This window comes from Pelodiscus sinensis, chromosome 5 (genome assembly GCF_049634645.1).
Source record: "Pelodiscus sinensis isolate JC-2024 chromosome 5, ASM4963464v1, whole genome shotgun sequence".
NCBI classification, from domain to species: Eukaryota; Metazoa; Chordata; order Testudines; family Trionychidae; genus Pelodiscus; species Pelodiscus sinensis.
The window spans coordinates 22,356,703-22,374,197 of NC_134715.1; the positions used below are offsets into that span (position 1 = coordinate 22,356,703).

At 42.2% G+C, this 17,495-nt stretch overlaps 1 protein-coding gene across 4 annotated transcripts in view; it reads right to left on the minus strand.

Moving 5' to 3' along the window:
- Nucleotides 1-17,495, minus strand: part of TSPAN5 (tetraspanin 5) — a 131,488-nt gene that overhangs the window by 7,469 nt on the left and 106,524 nt on the right. For all 4 annotated transcript variants that reach the window (XR_012904039.1, XM_006130136.3, XM_075929643.1 and 1 more), the window contains 4 exons: nt 17,348-17,398; nt 10,202-10,348; nt 6,746-6,916; nt 3,867-3,992 (listed from right to left, as the gene is read on the minus strand). Coding sequence is in view for 3 of the 4 variants with exons in the window: in XM_006130136.3 (XP_006130198.1) it covers nt 3,867-3,992; nt 6,746-6,916; nt 10,202-10,348; nt 17,348-17,398 (495 nt within the window). In the remaining variant the exon portion in view is untranslated. The remainder of the gene's footprint in view (nt 1-3,866; nt 3,993-6,745; nt 6,917-10,201; nt 10,349-17,347; nt 17,399-17,495) is intronic.

The following is a 17,495-nucleotide window of genomic DNA, read 5'->3' on the forward strand; positions in this document are numbered from 1 at the left end:
TTAATTTGAAGGAGCGAAGTCACATGAATAAGTATGCATACGCCACAGCAGCCATGCTGGGACCCCACCATGGCTAGGGTCATCTCAGGAACACAGCCACCAAAACCCAATCCCACTGCCATTACTGGGAACGAGAAGGAACATTTGGTAGTGAAACCCTCAGAAGGCCCAATGGCAGCCTCCCCCGCTTGCCGTAGGTGTAACCCCCTCAGCATCAATTACATTTCCCACTCGTGCCCAATCCACAGAGGATAGGGGTTTGTTCCAGCTACACAGCCTGGCTCTGCAACTCCAGCTACACAGATTCATGCTCTTTACTCTGAAAACCTCCAAATTCAGTGCTCAGAGAAGACAGCACACAGACACAGAGCTAGTGAAATACCGGTACTCCCCCTCTCCCTACAACAATGATGGGCGGAAAGGTGTTTGACTAAGCTAACCTAGAAACCCAGCTAAAACCAGTTTGAGAGGAGGAAAAAAAAAATCTCACCCAGGCCCCCCAGCCAATAGACAAACCCTCTTGGTACTGTCTAGTTTGCTATAAGTGTTCCAGGGTGGACCACTCTATAAACCATCTGTTTCCTCAGATTCAGTTAGATCCCTGGGGCTGAGCTTTCCCCACCCAAGGTGCAAGAGACATTCACCCTGCAGGGAGGGGAACTGCCCTCCCTACCCTGGTAACAGCAGTATCACAGTGTATTTTCAACACAGGAGAAAGCAGCCAGGAAATTGACACAGGGGAATTGTAAACTCTATCCAGGAATGAATCACTGCAACCCTGATGAATGGATCTGCCTCCACCTAAACTTGGGTTTCATTCACTTTTGCAGATGACTTGTAACTCCACAACTTTAAGAAATAGCCCCCAGGCTTCCTTTACCCTCCAGGCAGTTGCTCTGAGAGACGGGAGACACCAAGCAGTTTTCAAGCAAAACAATAAAAGGCAAAACTTGGGAAACTGAAACTGCCCGATGGCAGCCTCCCCCGCTTGCCGTAGGTGTAACCCCCCTCAGCATCAATTACATTTCCCACTCATGCCCAATCCACAGAGGACACTTCCGTCCCAATCCACAAGAAATGACACTTCCCTCCTATTTGCAAGCAGAAAAAGCCCCTGCCATTGTATTGTAACCAAATACAATGTAATCAGTTATAGTGTTAAACACCAGGATTTTTTAACCTAGGCTCCCAGAGTTTGCCAGCATGGTGGGCTCCCGACGGCTGTGGACACCCAGGGGCTACCAGCAGCCATGGACACCTAGGGGCTGCTGGGAGTTTAACTGGTAACTAGAACCAATAAGCATTAGCTTATTGATTAGCTGGTTAGACTCTTAGGGCTCATCTAGGCCACGCAGACGATTCGAAAGATTCATCTCTTCTTCCAATCTCACTTTCGAAAGTGAAAGTAATCAAGACAGTGTTTTTTTCTACAACCTCCCCTTTTTCAAAAAGTCTTGTAAAACTCATTTTTTGAGGAAAAGCGGCTTTTCGAAAAGGTAGGAGCTGGCTAAAAAAACGTGTCTTGATTGCTTTCACTTTCGAAACTCTGCTTTCAAAAGTGAGACTGGAAGAAAATATGCAAATTCCCATGGAATTTACATATCCTCTTTCGAATCTTCCGTGTAGTCTAGATGAGCCCTTACAGCCTAGCATGCAGACTGATTTCTGAAGTTATGGGCAGCTGGCTAGACAGGAAAAAAAAAGAGAGCGAGAGAGAGAGAGCCCACCACATAGTGGTTTATGTTTGGAAACCTCTCCCACAGGAGGGACAGTGGTGTTAATAAATCTTGGCATACAGCTACAACTACAAGACATCTAGCTTTAATGCATGATGACCCTGAATTCTTATGGACATAATCCATGGAATGGAGATACAGGCTAAATCTCTCTAAACCGGGATTCTCTGGTCCAGCAACATTCATGGTCTGGCAAGAGTAAGGAAGTTCCAGGACCAGAGAGTCCCAGTGGAGGTCTGGTGGCTGGGACCTGGCGGGGCTGCCTCACAGGGCAGGGAGCACAGCAGTGGGGCTGCCCAGCAGCACGGCCGGGAGCCTGGAGGCAGGGCTAGCCGCCTGGCAGGGCTGGGAGCCCAGCACACAGAGGGGCTGGTGGAAGGGTGAGAGCCAGCCGGGAGGCCAACAGCCGGACCATAGCAGAAGGGGGCAATGATGGGGGATGGGAGAGGGACAGAAATTATCTCCTCTGATCCGGCAAAATCATTAATCTGGGACTAGTCAGGTCCCAAGGATGCCAGACCAGTGAGGTCCAACCTGTATCAGATATTACACTGATCAATCATGCTACTTTTTTACAGTGAAATGGGGCTCATTTATTTTTAATTCTACAATAATTGTACATCTTCTCCAGATGCCAAATATACTACACACACACAAACACATGCAGACGTTGAGATAATTTTAGCATGGATTATGTGATAGGGGTATTACCGGTTCTCTTTCCTAAGGAGTACATTTTGAAAACTGGCTCATTACAAACAGTTTGTGCACATGTAGAGAGAGGTGTCCAGTGGTGCAAAACTATAATGCATTAGCCTAATCTATTTTCCACTTCGCTTTTATATGTTCAGAAAATAAGATGACTATTTGGATGGTGGTTTCAGATTATTGTGAATGCCTGTTGACATCACAGAGCAACTAAGCAGTCACCTCTCAGGAGAGGAGGAGAATAACAAATGATGTTGCAAAGTGAAGTCTGAGATGCATTAGCAAGAGCAGGAAGCTTCTGAGGGCCCTACAGGCCTTTGCCATTCAATCAATGCTACAGTACTCAGAAACTTGGGGAAGTAAAATTCACTCAACATGGAAAGAAAGCCATTACTGACAACCGAGCTGGTTGGGTGGGTTTTAATCAGCAAAAAGATTACATAATGTGTAACATTAGCCCCAACTAATCTGCAAGTGCAGTAATGTGTCTCTATACCAAATCCTGCAGTCAGTAAACTGTATCCCAACACTGTATGTACCCTGTGTCATCAATCATACCCCACAGGTAACAATGCACTCTGAGCTCATTTGCACATTGTAAGTAAAGGGATAACATGGAATTGTACTCATCATAAAATGCTATGAAACTTCATTATACGAGCCTCTCCCTAAAAAGAGATTGTGTTTACTTCAGCACCACCTCAGCTGACTACAATGATGAAGCTGCCCACCACTCAGCACAGAGACTCTCTTTCCTCATAAATTTGTTGTTCCTTCCCACTGACTGACTTTGTTTAATTAAAAATTAATCAACGTCAGGCACTGGGAAGGAACAACAAATCTATGAGGAAAGAGAGAGAAGAAATAATTTCCAATCCTGTCAAACACATGTAAGTTCTTTGAGGCATTGACTGTAACGTATTCAACCCTGGGGCCCAATCTGGTTATGGCCTGTAGGCACTGCCACAATGCAAAAGTTAAAGTAAATAATCACAAGCAATATGCACATCTGTTAAAAAGGATTTGTTCTTGTTGCAAGATGGTGGTAAACAGTGGATGCAGCCTCGCACCAAACTGAAAACAATCCCCACATAACTATGGCCAGGCTTTGGCCATTCGCTGTGGTAGAATTAACACATGCACCCAGCCAAAACAGTGATTTCCTCATTCAAACGAAGAGCTGCAAGTACAAAGCCTATGGTGGAGATTGAAGAAGTTCTCTCTCAAGACTGGAGATCAAACTGCTGTTCAAGGCTTAATAAGCAGCTCAGCCTTGCACAGTGAAGTAGAGGAAAAAAGCAAGAGGTAAAACAGACCTCTCTGTCTCTCACACACACAGCCTAACAGAAGACACCCTTTCACGTGGCATTGATTTACGACAAGAGCAGCAGACCCACACTACCCGCTTAGTATCGCACTCACGGCAGGATCTTTAGTACAGCATGAAAATGGCACGCCGCAGCGCTCTCGGCTCGCGTTGGAATCTGTGCAATTGAAGTAAATATTGAGGTTCCAGTCGTCGGCGCCGAAGGCTCCGCAGCACTGCCACTAGAGCAAACACACGAGAATGAGAAAGGCTGGGCTCTGCACATGAGTATCAGCCCCAACAACAACACATGCTGGGAGATTAGTGGGAATCTGGCAACAAAGAAAACTCAAAATTCACTGCCAGTCCCATCCTTGAATGTGGTTCTAAAATTACTGTAAAAGTAATTCCCTTTGCAATGTATTGTGTACAGGCAGAACCCACCCATCAAGTGCCAAAGTAAAAATGTCTCAAGCAACTGAATCACCAGTCCAATGTTCCAGTGAGCCAAACAAGCCCCTGCTGTATTGGAAGCCAACAGAGTGGCGTTGGTTTACAGCGGTTGAAGATCTGTCCCGGTGTGTTAGCCTATACTAATTTTAAATTAAATTTATCATGTATAAAAGGCGCTTGACTGAAAGAGCCAATCAAATTCCTTTTTTCACATATATATATGGCACAGTGTGTACAACAGCAGTACAAGCTTCTTCCATAGTGCCTTCAGCCGTTTCTTTCTCTAAGGCTGAGAGGGCAGTTTGGTGTCCATGCTCAGTCTATCACTGGGGTATCTGCTCAGATTGCTTGCTAACAAGGAATGCAGTTATAATGGCAGTTTTTATTACATGGAAACCCATTCACTAGAAATTGCACTAAGACTCTTTTCATTTCACACAGGCCAAAGATTTGTGACTGCTACCAAGCTAGGGCAGATCCATCACAATGTGTAAGGATCTGCACACTCACTCTCTCGGGGGAGGGGAGGAGAGGACACTAAATTACTGGGTGGACATGCCTTGGATGGCATTCAGCTAACAATGATGTGCTGACACACACAGGACCAAATTTCAAGGTGATGTGTAAAGCACATAAGGGAAAGGGTCAGGAGAGAGGAGCATAGAAAGAAAGAGATAAAGAGCAGAAGAATGAGATGGTCAACATTAGGGATGTAAATACCCATTAAAAATGTTAACCGGTTAAATGATATAATTTTAATCATTTAAGCAGCTAACCGAAGGTTGATGCAGAGCAGCTGGGGTCCTGAAACAGGGGCAGCTCTGGGCCAGGGCCTCTGTGGCTGGGCTGGCAGAAGGCCACTCTGGCCCCGCTGTGCTGTGGAAGGGCAGGGCGGGGGGGAGAGGGGGAGGAAAGGCTCTGGCCCCAGTGCACCATGCTGCAGGTAAACAGGGGAACTCCAGTGGGGCTGACCAGGCTCCAGCCCTGATCAGCCCCACTGCTGCTGGGCTCCTACCAGAGGACCAACCGTGGGAACAGGGGGAGGGGAGGGCTGCTCCCACTGGGCCAGCCCTCTGATTAACCAGTTACCACAGTAAGCACGCTGGTAAGGCTAATGCTTACCGGTAACCAGTTAACCTTTTACATCCCTCATCAACCTAGGCCATTCCCTGCTTGATTTACATCTTCGTATTCATTGGACTGGTAATTCAGTTACTTGATGTGTAACTGCCACACACTTCTATTTCCTGGCATGTTGTTAAGTGAGTGCATGTAGGTTAAAGGGAACTTAGCTTGTACCACCTCAGATATCCCAGTCTACATTTTACCAGCTCTATCTAAGGCAGATAGGTAGGAGCCATGTACTGGTTTCTCATGAGGAGAACTTTAATAGTGGCCCAATTCCAAGTACACTAATTACATTCAACAGACTTTAGATCCTCCCCGTAGTTTCACTTGGATAAGTAATTCTTCTCCTACCCTGAAGTGTGATCTAGAATACTAGCCTTGCTAACTGGATGGCAAGTCTCATCACAGAACTATTTTCAAATCAGTTTCAATAAAAAGCATCGTACCAGTGTTGTAACCAGAGATGGGCTACATCTGCTCAGTGAATAGTAAATTCTTCAAAAAACAAAAAAATTATTTTGGGGGGCACCAAAATATCTGCAAAATTTGGATATAATTCAGTTAATATTTTCTGCCCCAGCCCAAAAAAACCCAGTAATTCCAAAAATAGACATTTGGAATGTTTTGTTTCAATTAAAACACTTTTTCAAAAACAAAAACAAATATGAAAAATGTAAGTTTTCATTAAAAAAAAAACTAACTACATTTTATTTGGGATTTTTCATTTCAGCCAATGAACTGAAAAACCAGTTATTCCCTGAGCTCTAGTTGCAACTCTTAGGCCAGATCTACACTGGGGGATAAGCTCAAATCAAGATACCAACTCCAATTACATTAATTGCATAGATGGAGTCGACATATCTTGATTCAAATTTTGGTGCTGTCCTCATAGCGGGAGGTCACGTGAAAAATGTTCCCATTGACTTCTCTTATTCCTCGCAAGAAGTAGCAGTACCTTACTAGACCCGCTAAATCCGCGGGTAAGTATAGAGATGGCTTTATAGTAATAAAACCACTTAAATTTCCAAGAACAAAAGTCTTCAAAAAGTTGCTGGTAGGAAAGCTATGTGGCCCAGTGTCTGGAGCATAAGACTGGGCATCAGGAAGTAGAAAGCAGTTTCTACTTTTGGACCTACCACAGACTCCCTCAGTGACTTACAGACAAACACCTAGCTTTTGCCTTACTTCTCCCACCCATAAAAATGGGGCTAACATCTAGCCTAACCACAATGTTGCTTGTGGATTCAGACATATCCATGGAAGTACCATTCATTCATTGCTGTGTACATGTGCTAAATATTATATTCTAGTGCATTTTTGTGGCTACTTGCAAAAGCCAACAGATGAGAAGTAAAAGTAGAAAAAGTTTTTTTTAAGTGCAAACTCTGTTTTAAAGTGAAGGAGTCAAACTTACATATTCCTGTGTGAAGTCTATTAGGTTTTGCAAATCAATGTCATCTCTGTATGCTCTGATGTTATTGTTTATAAAGAAATACAGCTGGTCTTTGATCCAGTCTTTGAAAACAAATGCCAGAACACCAGCAGTAAGCTCCAGGAAGAAAATAATTCCCAGGAACACAGAAAACTATGGAAAAGAAAGACAAAAAAAGTTACAAGAAAAGGACTATTCTGCCTCTGTGCCTAAATACTTATTTTTCAAGGCTTACAATTAATCAGAATGTGAATGACCTGAAAACTGAATGTTTTGTCAGTTTCAGCAGGCTTATTAACACATGCTAAATGTATTCCTACGCACAGGAAAAATGACTATTTTTAAAACGTTATTCATAACCAATGCAGGATTGAACAGTTCTGTCTGCACAGAGCTGCACATTTCAGCTGAGATTTTCAAAAAGGACCCAAGGCAGAATGTAAACAGGGATCCCTGAAGCCCTTCCCTAATATCAACATTAAATACATAGTTAGATACCTAAATTTTCAAAGGCGCAATGGCACCACTGAAAATCAGTTCACTTATTTGGTTGCCAAAAATTAGGTGCAGAAATCAATTTAATGGCACCCGTGTCTAAAGTTTGGTCTAAGGAAGTATATCAAGCAAATATTGGCAACAGCAGAAATGAATTAATGGAAAAATTTCAAAGGAATGTCTGTAGAATTACTCATTATAGCCACATTAAAACCAAGTAAGTTCCTTACAATTGATGCAAACACAATGAACACTCAAGGCATTACTAATGACATGTCATTTTCTCTAAACATCACTGGTGAGTCTATGTGGAGTTTAAAAAAATCCCACATGATCCAAATTAAGGATGTTAAGTAACAGTTAATTTACTAATCGAGCAGTCAATGGAATTTCCATCGACTACTCCGGGGTGGCCAACTTGTTTCAGATGAAGAGCCAAAATAGTAGTGGATACAACGTATAGAACCGAGGAAAAAAAAAAACAACAAAAAACCTAGTCACCGTCCTTTTGAGAGCAGAGCAGGCACTGCCCTTTGAACTCGGCACAGGATGCTGCAACTCCAGCTCTTGTCTCTTTCAAACAGAAATACACTGCCCCTTGCAGAACCGTGAGTGTGGGAGCCACAATTTTTTCTTTGAAGAGCCGCATGTGGCTCACGAGCCGCGGGTTGGTCGATAGGCACTTCCACTGTCCTTGAAAATGTACAAGAGCCCCAGCAGGAGGAGGAAAGGAGAAACGTGGAACTCCGTGTGCAGATTTGGAACTGAGTAGTAGACTGTTCGATAAGCATTTGCTTATCGGACAGTCGACTAGTCCTTAACATCCCTAATCCAAATGCAATACGACACTCTCTGTTCTGCAGCCATGCCTTTGAGTAATTTTTTAAAATATATTCGTTGTTCATTCTGATGCATTTTCACTGCTGCTGCTAGATAGGAAGCTATTTTTGGTTTGGCAGGTGCGTTAATTTTACAGGGAGTCAGAAAAGCAAATGAAGGAAGAAGCATGAAAGTTACTTTCATTTTCTAGCAACATAAAAGTATATCAGAAATTGCTCAGCTTAGAGCAGTTTTGAGAATAGTATGAAAGAATCACCTCCTTCTACACAGCATTTTCATCCAGGGAGCCAAACCGGTCACTAGAAAGTAGTTGTTACATGTACATATAAAGGCTTCCTGTTAATTGATAGATTAGATGACAGCTTGCCAGGAGCCAAAAGGATGAATAGGGATTTGTGTAAAACAGGCTAGCCTGCAGCCACACATCTTTCACCTGAATATGTGCCCCATCTTTGAAGTGCCCTTCCCAAAACACAGACAAATCAGGAAGCTCAGCTCAAGATTCTGCATTGATGCTGGGACCTGCCTGCAGCTCCTTTCATAACTGACAGTCCAAGTCAAGGTTCGAGGAGACTAAGAGTGGTGCCGCCATTAAGCAGTTCAAGCTGTGCTCAATCAGTGTGGGCTGTACAGAGCCAAGGTCCCAGGACATCATCAGATAACCCCTATGACGGAGCCCCCTCCCCCCATGCTTTATGAAATGGACTAATGGACATGAATATACAGAACTCAAAGGTGGTTTGAGCGAATTATTTCATGTAACCCATCGATCTTCATGTCATGAGCTGCTGGTTCTGTTTATCTTACTCTGTTGTATGTATCATTTGTGTGTATAAAATTAGACACAGGGAGTGGGGAATAATTTGTGAGTTTCCAATGTGTGAATGGGAGACATGGAGAGTGTCACCTGCAACTTCTAGATGAGCCACTGTTAAACAATCTTTTGTCCTTAAGTCTGAGCAGTGATTGGTAGGGAGGGGCCTCAATTCCTTAACAAAAGGAATAGGAAAGCAGAGGCCTAGGTCTTTCAGTTGGGCTGCACCTGAAGGAAGGGGCCAGGGACCCCAGGGTGTGGAAGAAAGCAGCTGGAAGGGGCAGCTGGAAAAGAGGTTTTAGGGTGAGTTTGATTAAGTTTGTACTAAGGTTTCAATGTAGAATTAGCCAAGCGGTTTTGTTTCTTTTGATTTGTAACCTACTTTGCTCTGCTTGTCTTCACTTATTACTACTTAAATCCTGCTGCTTCCACTTAATAAACCATTTTTATTTTCTATCAAACCCAGTGTAAATAATTGTTACTGGGGAGGAGGATGCAACCAGCGTGCACATTCCCCCTTTCATTATTAAAGGGGGCTTACCTAATTCTTTGGGGTCTGATCCCATCTGGGGAGTGCTCTCTCAGGAGGCTGAGCCCTAAACTGCACTCTGCTTGGACCTGAAGTGGTTCAGTGTCTGTACTGCTTCTCGGTGGGGGCAGGGACCTCAGCTCGGGGCCTTGGCTAGGAGAGACCAGCAGAGCTGGCCCAGCAGGACCTGTCGGTGGGGAGCCCCAGAGAGTGGGAAGGCAAGTGGCACTGGCCATGGCAGCATCCCCGAGGTGTCGTCTGTGACCGCACACCGTCACAATCCCCATCTTGGGGGACGCAATATTGTCTCTTCTGCACCACAGGACTGCAGTTTGACACCAACAACGGCAAAGGCCACATTTGGTACAGTATTCACATCCCCCATATGTTATACAAGCAGCTCATTAGGGGCTTTCAAAGCTCAATACATACACTATTCAAGTAGGATCTCTCCTCTAGAAAGAGAAAGGCCAAGACCCATTAGGTTAGATCCTTATAAAAGGCATGTGCTCTGCACTATGGCTCTTAACAGGATTGCATCATTCAAGTTAAAATCCAAAAAACATAAGCAACCTGAATTTCAATTCTTTAATACCTTCATTGTTTCAAGACAGGGAAAAACTGACTTAGGAGAGAAATACAACACATTTGTGTCAAATATCTGCAGAGGCGTTTCAAGAGACTGACAAGTTAAGCACCAACACAGGACATGGTTTTACTTTTGTAACGGATGAATCCAGAAATGGCAACAACTACTTACAAACTTGAGAAGGAAGGTATTTTCTCGCAAAGCTCCAATGCATCCTGCAAACCCCAAAATGAACATGACTCCTCCTACCACAAGGAAGAGCCAAACTGGATCAAAACCTCCCAGGTCAGTTATGGAAGAGATATTGGACAGCACTCCCTGAGAAAAAAAAACAATGCCAAGAAATAACAGATGTGTCTGGACTAGCGTGCAAAGAGTCCACTTTTGTTTTTCCTTTAAAATACAGAGAGCAGCAGCAAATGAATATTCTTCAGCACTTGTGTTTTATATTTTTGGCTAACAAATATGTTCTTACATAAACACAACAATTATAAATGTTATGGTCTGAAAAGCAGTCATTCCAGATGACATCAATACACACACTAGTTAAGTATTTTGATAGCAGGCACCTTAACAATGAAATATGGTTTAAACCATCTTACAGCCCTGTTCTTGAACAGCCTGAAATAAGCTCAAGAGATAGTTAGTGGTACAGTATTTAAAAGTACATTTTGCTTTAAACAGCGGGGCAATGACTGGACTGTATTACTCTATTTCAAATTGCTTAAAAAGACTGGAAGGACCATCTCATAGGACTGTCAATATCTCTCTTCTACCTACAGATGTCTGCCTGTTTCGGGGTTTTATACAGTGCCTGTCACCATAGTATTCAAGCACTTCTGTGGATTTAATGGATTATTTATTGGGGTAAATAGAGCAAAACTATGAAAAGCGTAGGGATGACCAGCACTGTCTTCACCGTATCCTTAGTTGCAGGTGAGGTATTTTGGATTTTGTAAGAGTTTAGAGCAGAGAACAAAGAATCAATGAGTACTGTGTTCTCATCCTGGCTCTTCAACTGATTTGCTGTGTGACCTTGCACCACTCACTCAGTATTCTCAATTTACATAATCTCTCTCACGGGGGAGGCAAACATTTATAAAGTGCTTTAACATTCTTGTATTTAATAAATATGAAGCATCCTTTCAGCAACATGAGCAACAATTGTCTACTCTAGTCTTTTTATTTTTGGCCAGTCAAGTCCGTACTACTGATATCTTAGAAGTGAAAAGAAAAGGATGTAGCTACCCCGTCCCTTGACAATTCCATTGTATTTTTATTCTGCACATGCATGGTTCATGTGTTTGTATAGTATTTGCCAGAAACCTATTCATTTTTGCAAAAGTCACATTTTAATATTCTTCCCCTCTTACAAGGGGTTTGTTCCAGGAATATGTTGTAGTCCCACAGGAGATTGAATAGAATATGTTCCCTGGCTGATCTTCAACTCAGCTGTTTGCAGCTCCTGGGAATCAGAGGTGGGTCCCTGGCTGGGCTAGGGCTTGGGCTCCAAGCACAGTGGTTCTTTCAATTAGCTCTGGGATGTCCTTTCTATGGGGCTCCCCAAGTACTCCAAACAGCGATCGGGGGGTAGGGGACAGAGATGTTCACGGAAGGGCGTCGGCCAGCTGCACAGTGTGCACAGTTTAAAGCCTGGGAATCAGGGCCAAGTTCCAAGGCCAAGTTCCAGCTGGGACCAACTTTATTACTCTAACACTTAACTTAGTGATCTAAGCAAGCATCTCTCAAGTAAATACAAATGAGACAGAGCAATGGACTGTAAAAAACTGATAACTCTTGCGATGCAAGGCAAGGGGCTCCAACCATCCATCACAGGCAATAAGGAGGAGTGAGCGGGTGTAGGTTGGAGGTGCTTAATATACTGACTCATGATCTCAGCACTCAAGGGGGCGCCACAAAACTAAGTGATTGGGCAACAAAATGGAAAATAAAATTTAACGTTGATAAATGTAAAGTAATGCACATTGGAAAAAAATAATCCCAACTACACATACAACATGATGGGGACTAATTTAGCTACTCAAGAGAGAGATCATGGAGTCACACTGGATAGTTCTGTGAAAACATCCATGCAGTGTGCAGTGGCAGTAAAAAAATACAAACAGAATATTAGGAATCATTAATAAAGGGATAGAGAACAAGACACAGACTATCTTATCACATCTATAAAAAACATGGTATGCCCACAACTTGAATATCGCGTACAGATGTGGTCACCTCATCTCAAAAAAGATATACTTTCATTGGAAAAGGTTTAGAAAAGGGCAACAAAAATGATTAGGGGTTTGGAACAGGTCCCGTAGGAAGAGAGATTAACAAGACTGGGACTTTTCATCTTAGAAAAGAGGCGACTAAGAGGGGATATGATAGAGGTCTAAAAAATCATGAGTGGTGTGGAAAAAGTGAATAAGGAAAAGTTGTTCACTTGTTCCCATAACCCAGGAAGTAGGGGGTCACCAAATGTAATGAATAGGTAGCAAGTTAAAAACCAGCAAAGGAATTTTTTCTTCACAGAGCACATCGTCGGCCTTGTGGAACTCCTTGTCATAGGAGGCTGTGAAGACCAGGACTTTAACTGGGTTCAAGAAAAAACTAGATAAATTCATGGAGGTTAGATCCATCAACAGCCAGGATGGGTAGTAATGGTGTCATTAGCCTCTGCCAGAGTCTGGGAATGGGTGACGAGAGAGGGATTGCTTGATGATTCCCTGTTCTGTTCGCTCCCCGGGACTTCTGGCACAGGCCATTGTCAGAAGACAGGATACTGAGCTAAATGGACCTTTGGTCTGATCCAGTATGGCCGTTCTTATGTCTTTGTATCACATTATTTTAAAACTCTTTGTAATGTAATTATTAAGCAGTCTAGTTATTGAATGCTTTTTCTAGGTTATTAATTGATTGTAGTTGATACAATCATAATATTTGGTCAGTCATTTTGCTGTGGGAATAACATATTTCTTTTTAAAAAAAGTAAATGAAATAATGAATTTAATCTTGTCTGTCTCTTTAGGTAATATGGATCACTACTTTGGCTCCTGAATCACTGAAGTCTGAGTATCACTGAATTAGGGTAAGTGGTGGTGGAGGTGGTCAGAGAAAAAGAAAAAGATTCAAATACAAAATCATCTGGAGTATATTCTCCTTTGCAAACTGTGGGCATGAGCAAGAATCTCTGGCTAACACATATTTGGATGGTGATGAGAAATGAAAATATTTTCAATTGCTATTTAATGAGAAAAATCTGTCTATTTTGATAGGCATAAATCATAAGAAATTTCAAGTTACTGTGCATTTGATAAGTGTAGAAGAGGGAACCGTAATTAAACCAGAAAATGTGGGTGGGTGGGGAGTATTTACACAATTCAAGATTTCATAATTTTTGTTAGCTTCATGTTGGAAACACAAAAACAACAGCAACAGCAGCAGCAGCATTTTGCTAGTTACTTGGAACTGGAGGGGGAAAATAAGGGGAATGACTGTTCTTGTTTTCTTGTCATGAAGGAGGGAATTTCATAAAATAAACCAACAGCACAAACAGACAAAAAGAAATGAGATTTTTAAAAATCCATTAAAGTGTTATAAAACAAGGTAGGACAATAGAAGTATTTGGACAGTTCCCTTTTAGGCACCAAAATCTAAATGATAAGTCACATAATTGAAATTATTAAAGCCACCATCACCCTAGTATAAAATCCACAAATGTTCAAGAGCAAAGAACGTGCTTTGCATTTTGTCCAATTTGCATGCAATCCCGGGAATATGCACTAGATTCAAATTTCTAAACAAGTATTCAAACAAGCACTTTCTGGAAGTGGGTGCATGCAATCTTATGGCACAATTAGTACATCTTTCCTTCCTGATCTTTTATCCTCACTAGGATAAAGCAAGAGAAGGAAAGATCTTCACTCAAAAATTGCTGAGAGAAAAATTCAGCAGTAAAATTAGGGGTGATGGGGTTGAAGAGAGGTGAACTTAGTCTTTACAGATTATCTCGCTCTTTCAGGTTCACCGCCTCCTTGATTCGCAGATCTCTCTTTCAAATTCATGCTTTAGGATGCTAATTTTTCCACTTTCTCTTTAACTCTCATTGAGTGGCTCTCAGACCAGTTTCACTGTCTGACAACGGTATTCTATTGCTCCCCCAATGCTGCAAGGAAGGTATTGAGACATAGCAAATTATTTTCTTTAAAATAAAGACTCCTTTAGAAACAACTGGGGGCTAAGGAAAGGATGTAAAACCATAATGTATTCCTCATACCACACAGGGGCCATCACTAGAAGAACTATCCTATATTCCTGACACCTGGCAGTAAATGTGCATTATTTCATTATCGCCCATCTTGGCCAGTGCAAATCTCATACAGCTTCTGGTACACTGTCTGGTGCTATATTTTCCACCATTCTGAAAAGGCTTTGAGATGTGGCAAGTTTAACTAGAGAAATGAATCAACTGTGTGGAAAGAAACTGGGAAGAAAATCAAATGGCCGCAGAGGGAGGTTGGATCTACATCCTCAAAATCATAATATACAGCAGCACAGTGATTTCTTAAGTGACTACTGTGCGAATTCAGTATATAACTTTACATATGACATTCAGAATCAGTGCAGACTGTAAACTTTCTCACTACTGCACCTAGAACAACAGGGTCTCAGCCCAAGCTGGGGCCCCTGCATGATAAAGTGAACATAATAAACAGTCTTTCTAAAGCACAAAGGTAGATAAAGTGATATCTTTTATTGGATCAACTTCTGCATAAAAGATATCGCCTCATTTCTTTCTGATATCCTAGGACCAACATGGCTACAACACACCACAAACAATTTCTAAAACACCACATTTCCCCGAGCATAACATCCTAATGCCTGCTGAAGTTAAGCGGTTTCCTGTGTAAGTCTTCAATGAAAGAATCTGGTCCTAAGACATTTGTATGTATTGATGTATGTAAACAAGCCGGTCATATAGCTAAGACAGTTCAAACTGGAAGGTGACTCCTCCTGGTTGGCTTTTTTTATTTTGTTTTTTTTTTTAAAAGCATGATACAAACTCAGTTCTTCAAATCTATTGAATGTTCTTAAGTGACATCATGCTATCAAGTTTCTGCATCTCAAGTAAAACATTCGCTGCAATTTCTGGATATTAATATTTTTTAACTAGCTACATTTCCCTATGAGCAGACTGATCCATTCTCACGAGTGGTCTATGTTAAAGACCTAATGAACTGTCACTGACAGAATGACCCTTTTGCTTTAGGACTGTAGGCTAAGGACATAATTATTATAATGGAAAATTCATTTTTGTTACTTACGGACATGTTAGAACTTTTTTTTTTTTTTTTTTTTTTAAAGAAAGCTTAACTGGGAAGCCATTTCAAAATAAAGCAAGTGCTAATAATTTATGCCCCAAGCCTGCAAAGACAACAGCACATACTTTACTTTATTCATAGTAGCTCAATTTAATTCAATTAGAATATTCACTGTGGGCAAAGCTAAGCAGGTGATTACATCTCTGCAGGATCAGGGCCTTATCACAATATAGATCTTCAGAATGTTCTTGAGTGCCTGTTCAAAGCCATTTAAAATTAAATCCTGTTTTATTATTTTATATAGTTATTATTTTTATTATTCAGCAGGAAAATACATGGAACAATTAGAAGGTGCCAACTGACTGAACCACTTCTAAGACAGGTAAATTTATTCTGAATTTTTAGTGCAAAAGCTGAGTCAGAGACTGGGTTTCCAATGTATTATTTCCAATGTGTTTTTCAGCTACACCTATGAGTATAGTAATGATCACAATATCAATACTTAACACTAACATGGTGGTTCTCTTCTTCAATGCATTTTACATTTTTCATTCTCACAAAGTTCTTCTTGTCATAGGTAATTAATTATCATCAACAACAACATTAAGAAGAAAGGGAAGTTTTTTTGTCCTTTACCTTGTTGGGGAACCAATATTCTGACACACATTGATTTGTTTTATGCCTTCTACAAATTGAACCTATCTGGTCTGGCACTCCCAAGACCTGACCAGTGCCAAACCAGAGAATTTGGGATCTCCTGCGCTCTTAGAAGACATTTAGAGGTAAATTAGAACTAAATAACTTCACAGAACACTGAGAGCCAGGACTGGTGGCTGTTAAATTTATGGGACTGTGAGAAACTTGCCCACACCCATGGTAAGTGGATATCTGGCTAACTAAACTCATGCTGGATTGCAGATGCTGCTGGACCAGAGAGGTTCAACCTACTGAAGCCTTTTCTTCCTACTTTCTATCCCCAAGCAGCCTCCCAAATTTGGGCCCAATCCTGCAAATGTGAATCTGTGTCAGAATAGAAATTGCAGCATCACTCACACAATAAAGGACATTGTCATGTGCTTTCTAATATTTTTAAGGTAACTGAAGGAACATCATCGCTCAGTCTTGTGCTTGTTTTTTGTAAGTGTAAAAAACAAATCTATGCCACAGCTACCAGCAGGGATGTAAAATCCCGTTTAATTAGTTAACCAGTTAAATGTTAAGTTTAACCAGTTAACCTCATAAACAGGCTCATTCAAGGGATGCCACTCCGTGGTGAGTGCTGCTCTGATTAGGCTGGAGAGTCCCCTGTCCACGGCAGGCCACGTGGCGGCCAGGAAACTGCTCCAGCTCAAACCAGTTAACTGTAACTGGTAAGCTACGGGTGTGCCAGTAGTTATGTAAATTCACAGGCAAAGCAGAAAAAACTCCCCTTCCTTTGGTTTGACCCCCTTTATGAGAAGACACAATTGTGCCAACATTGCCTACCCTTAAAAGCTTTATGCTGTACAGATGGAACCTCCCTAATCTGGATTTCTCTAGTCTGGCAACACCTCTGGTCTGGTACCCACTGGAAAAAAAAATGGTGGGCGAGGGCTAGGAGCGTTGTAGGATCGTGGTAGAGCTGGGCAGCAGGAGCTGGTGGCTGGCAGCAGAGCCCTGGCGCCCCTGGGAAGTCCCAGCCACTGATCCGGCAGAGGAGAGCCCCTAGCTCCTGGAGAGAGGAAGGGCCAGTGCCCCAGGGGGCAATAGCCAGGAGCGGAGGGAGAGGCATTGATCTCCCTTGATCCAGCAAATTTTCTGGTTTGGGATCAGTCAGGTCCCAAGGGCGCCAGGCTAGGAAGGTTCAATTCATGCTTTCAATGTATGCTCTGCAGTGGCTATTCTGTGAGCATTTGTCAGTTGGGCTTTCTTGCGAACAGAGTCGGAAAGTTGCCAAGGTTGGTTGGTTGGTAGGTAGGTAGATACTGTACTGAGTTTGTTATAATCAACTTACTTTTTCATTCCATGCCCACAATCCAATTCCAAGAAACGCTATGCCCAGAAACTGAAAGAAACAAGAGAAAACTGGAGTAAGAACTGTGAATTTCCTGTTACAAATATTTTTCACATACTGATTGCCCCTTCATCTTCACCCCTCTGAC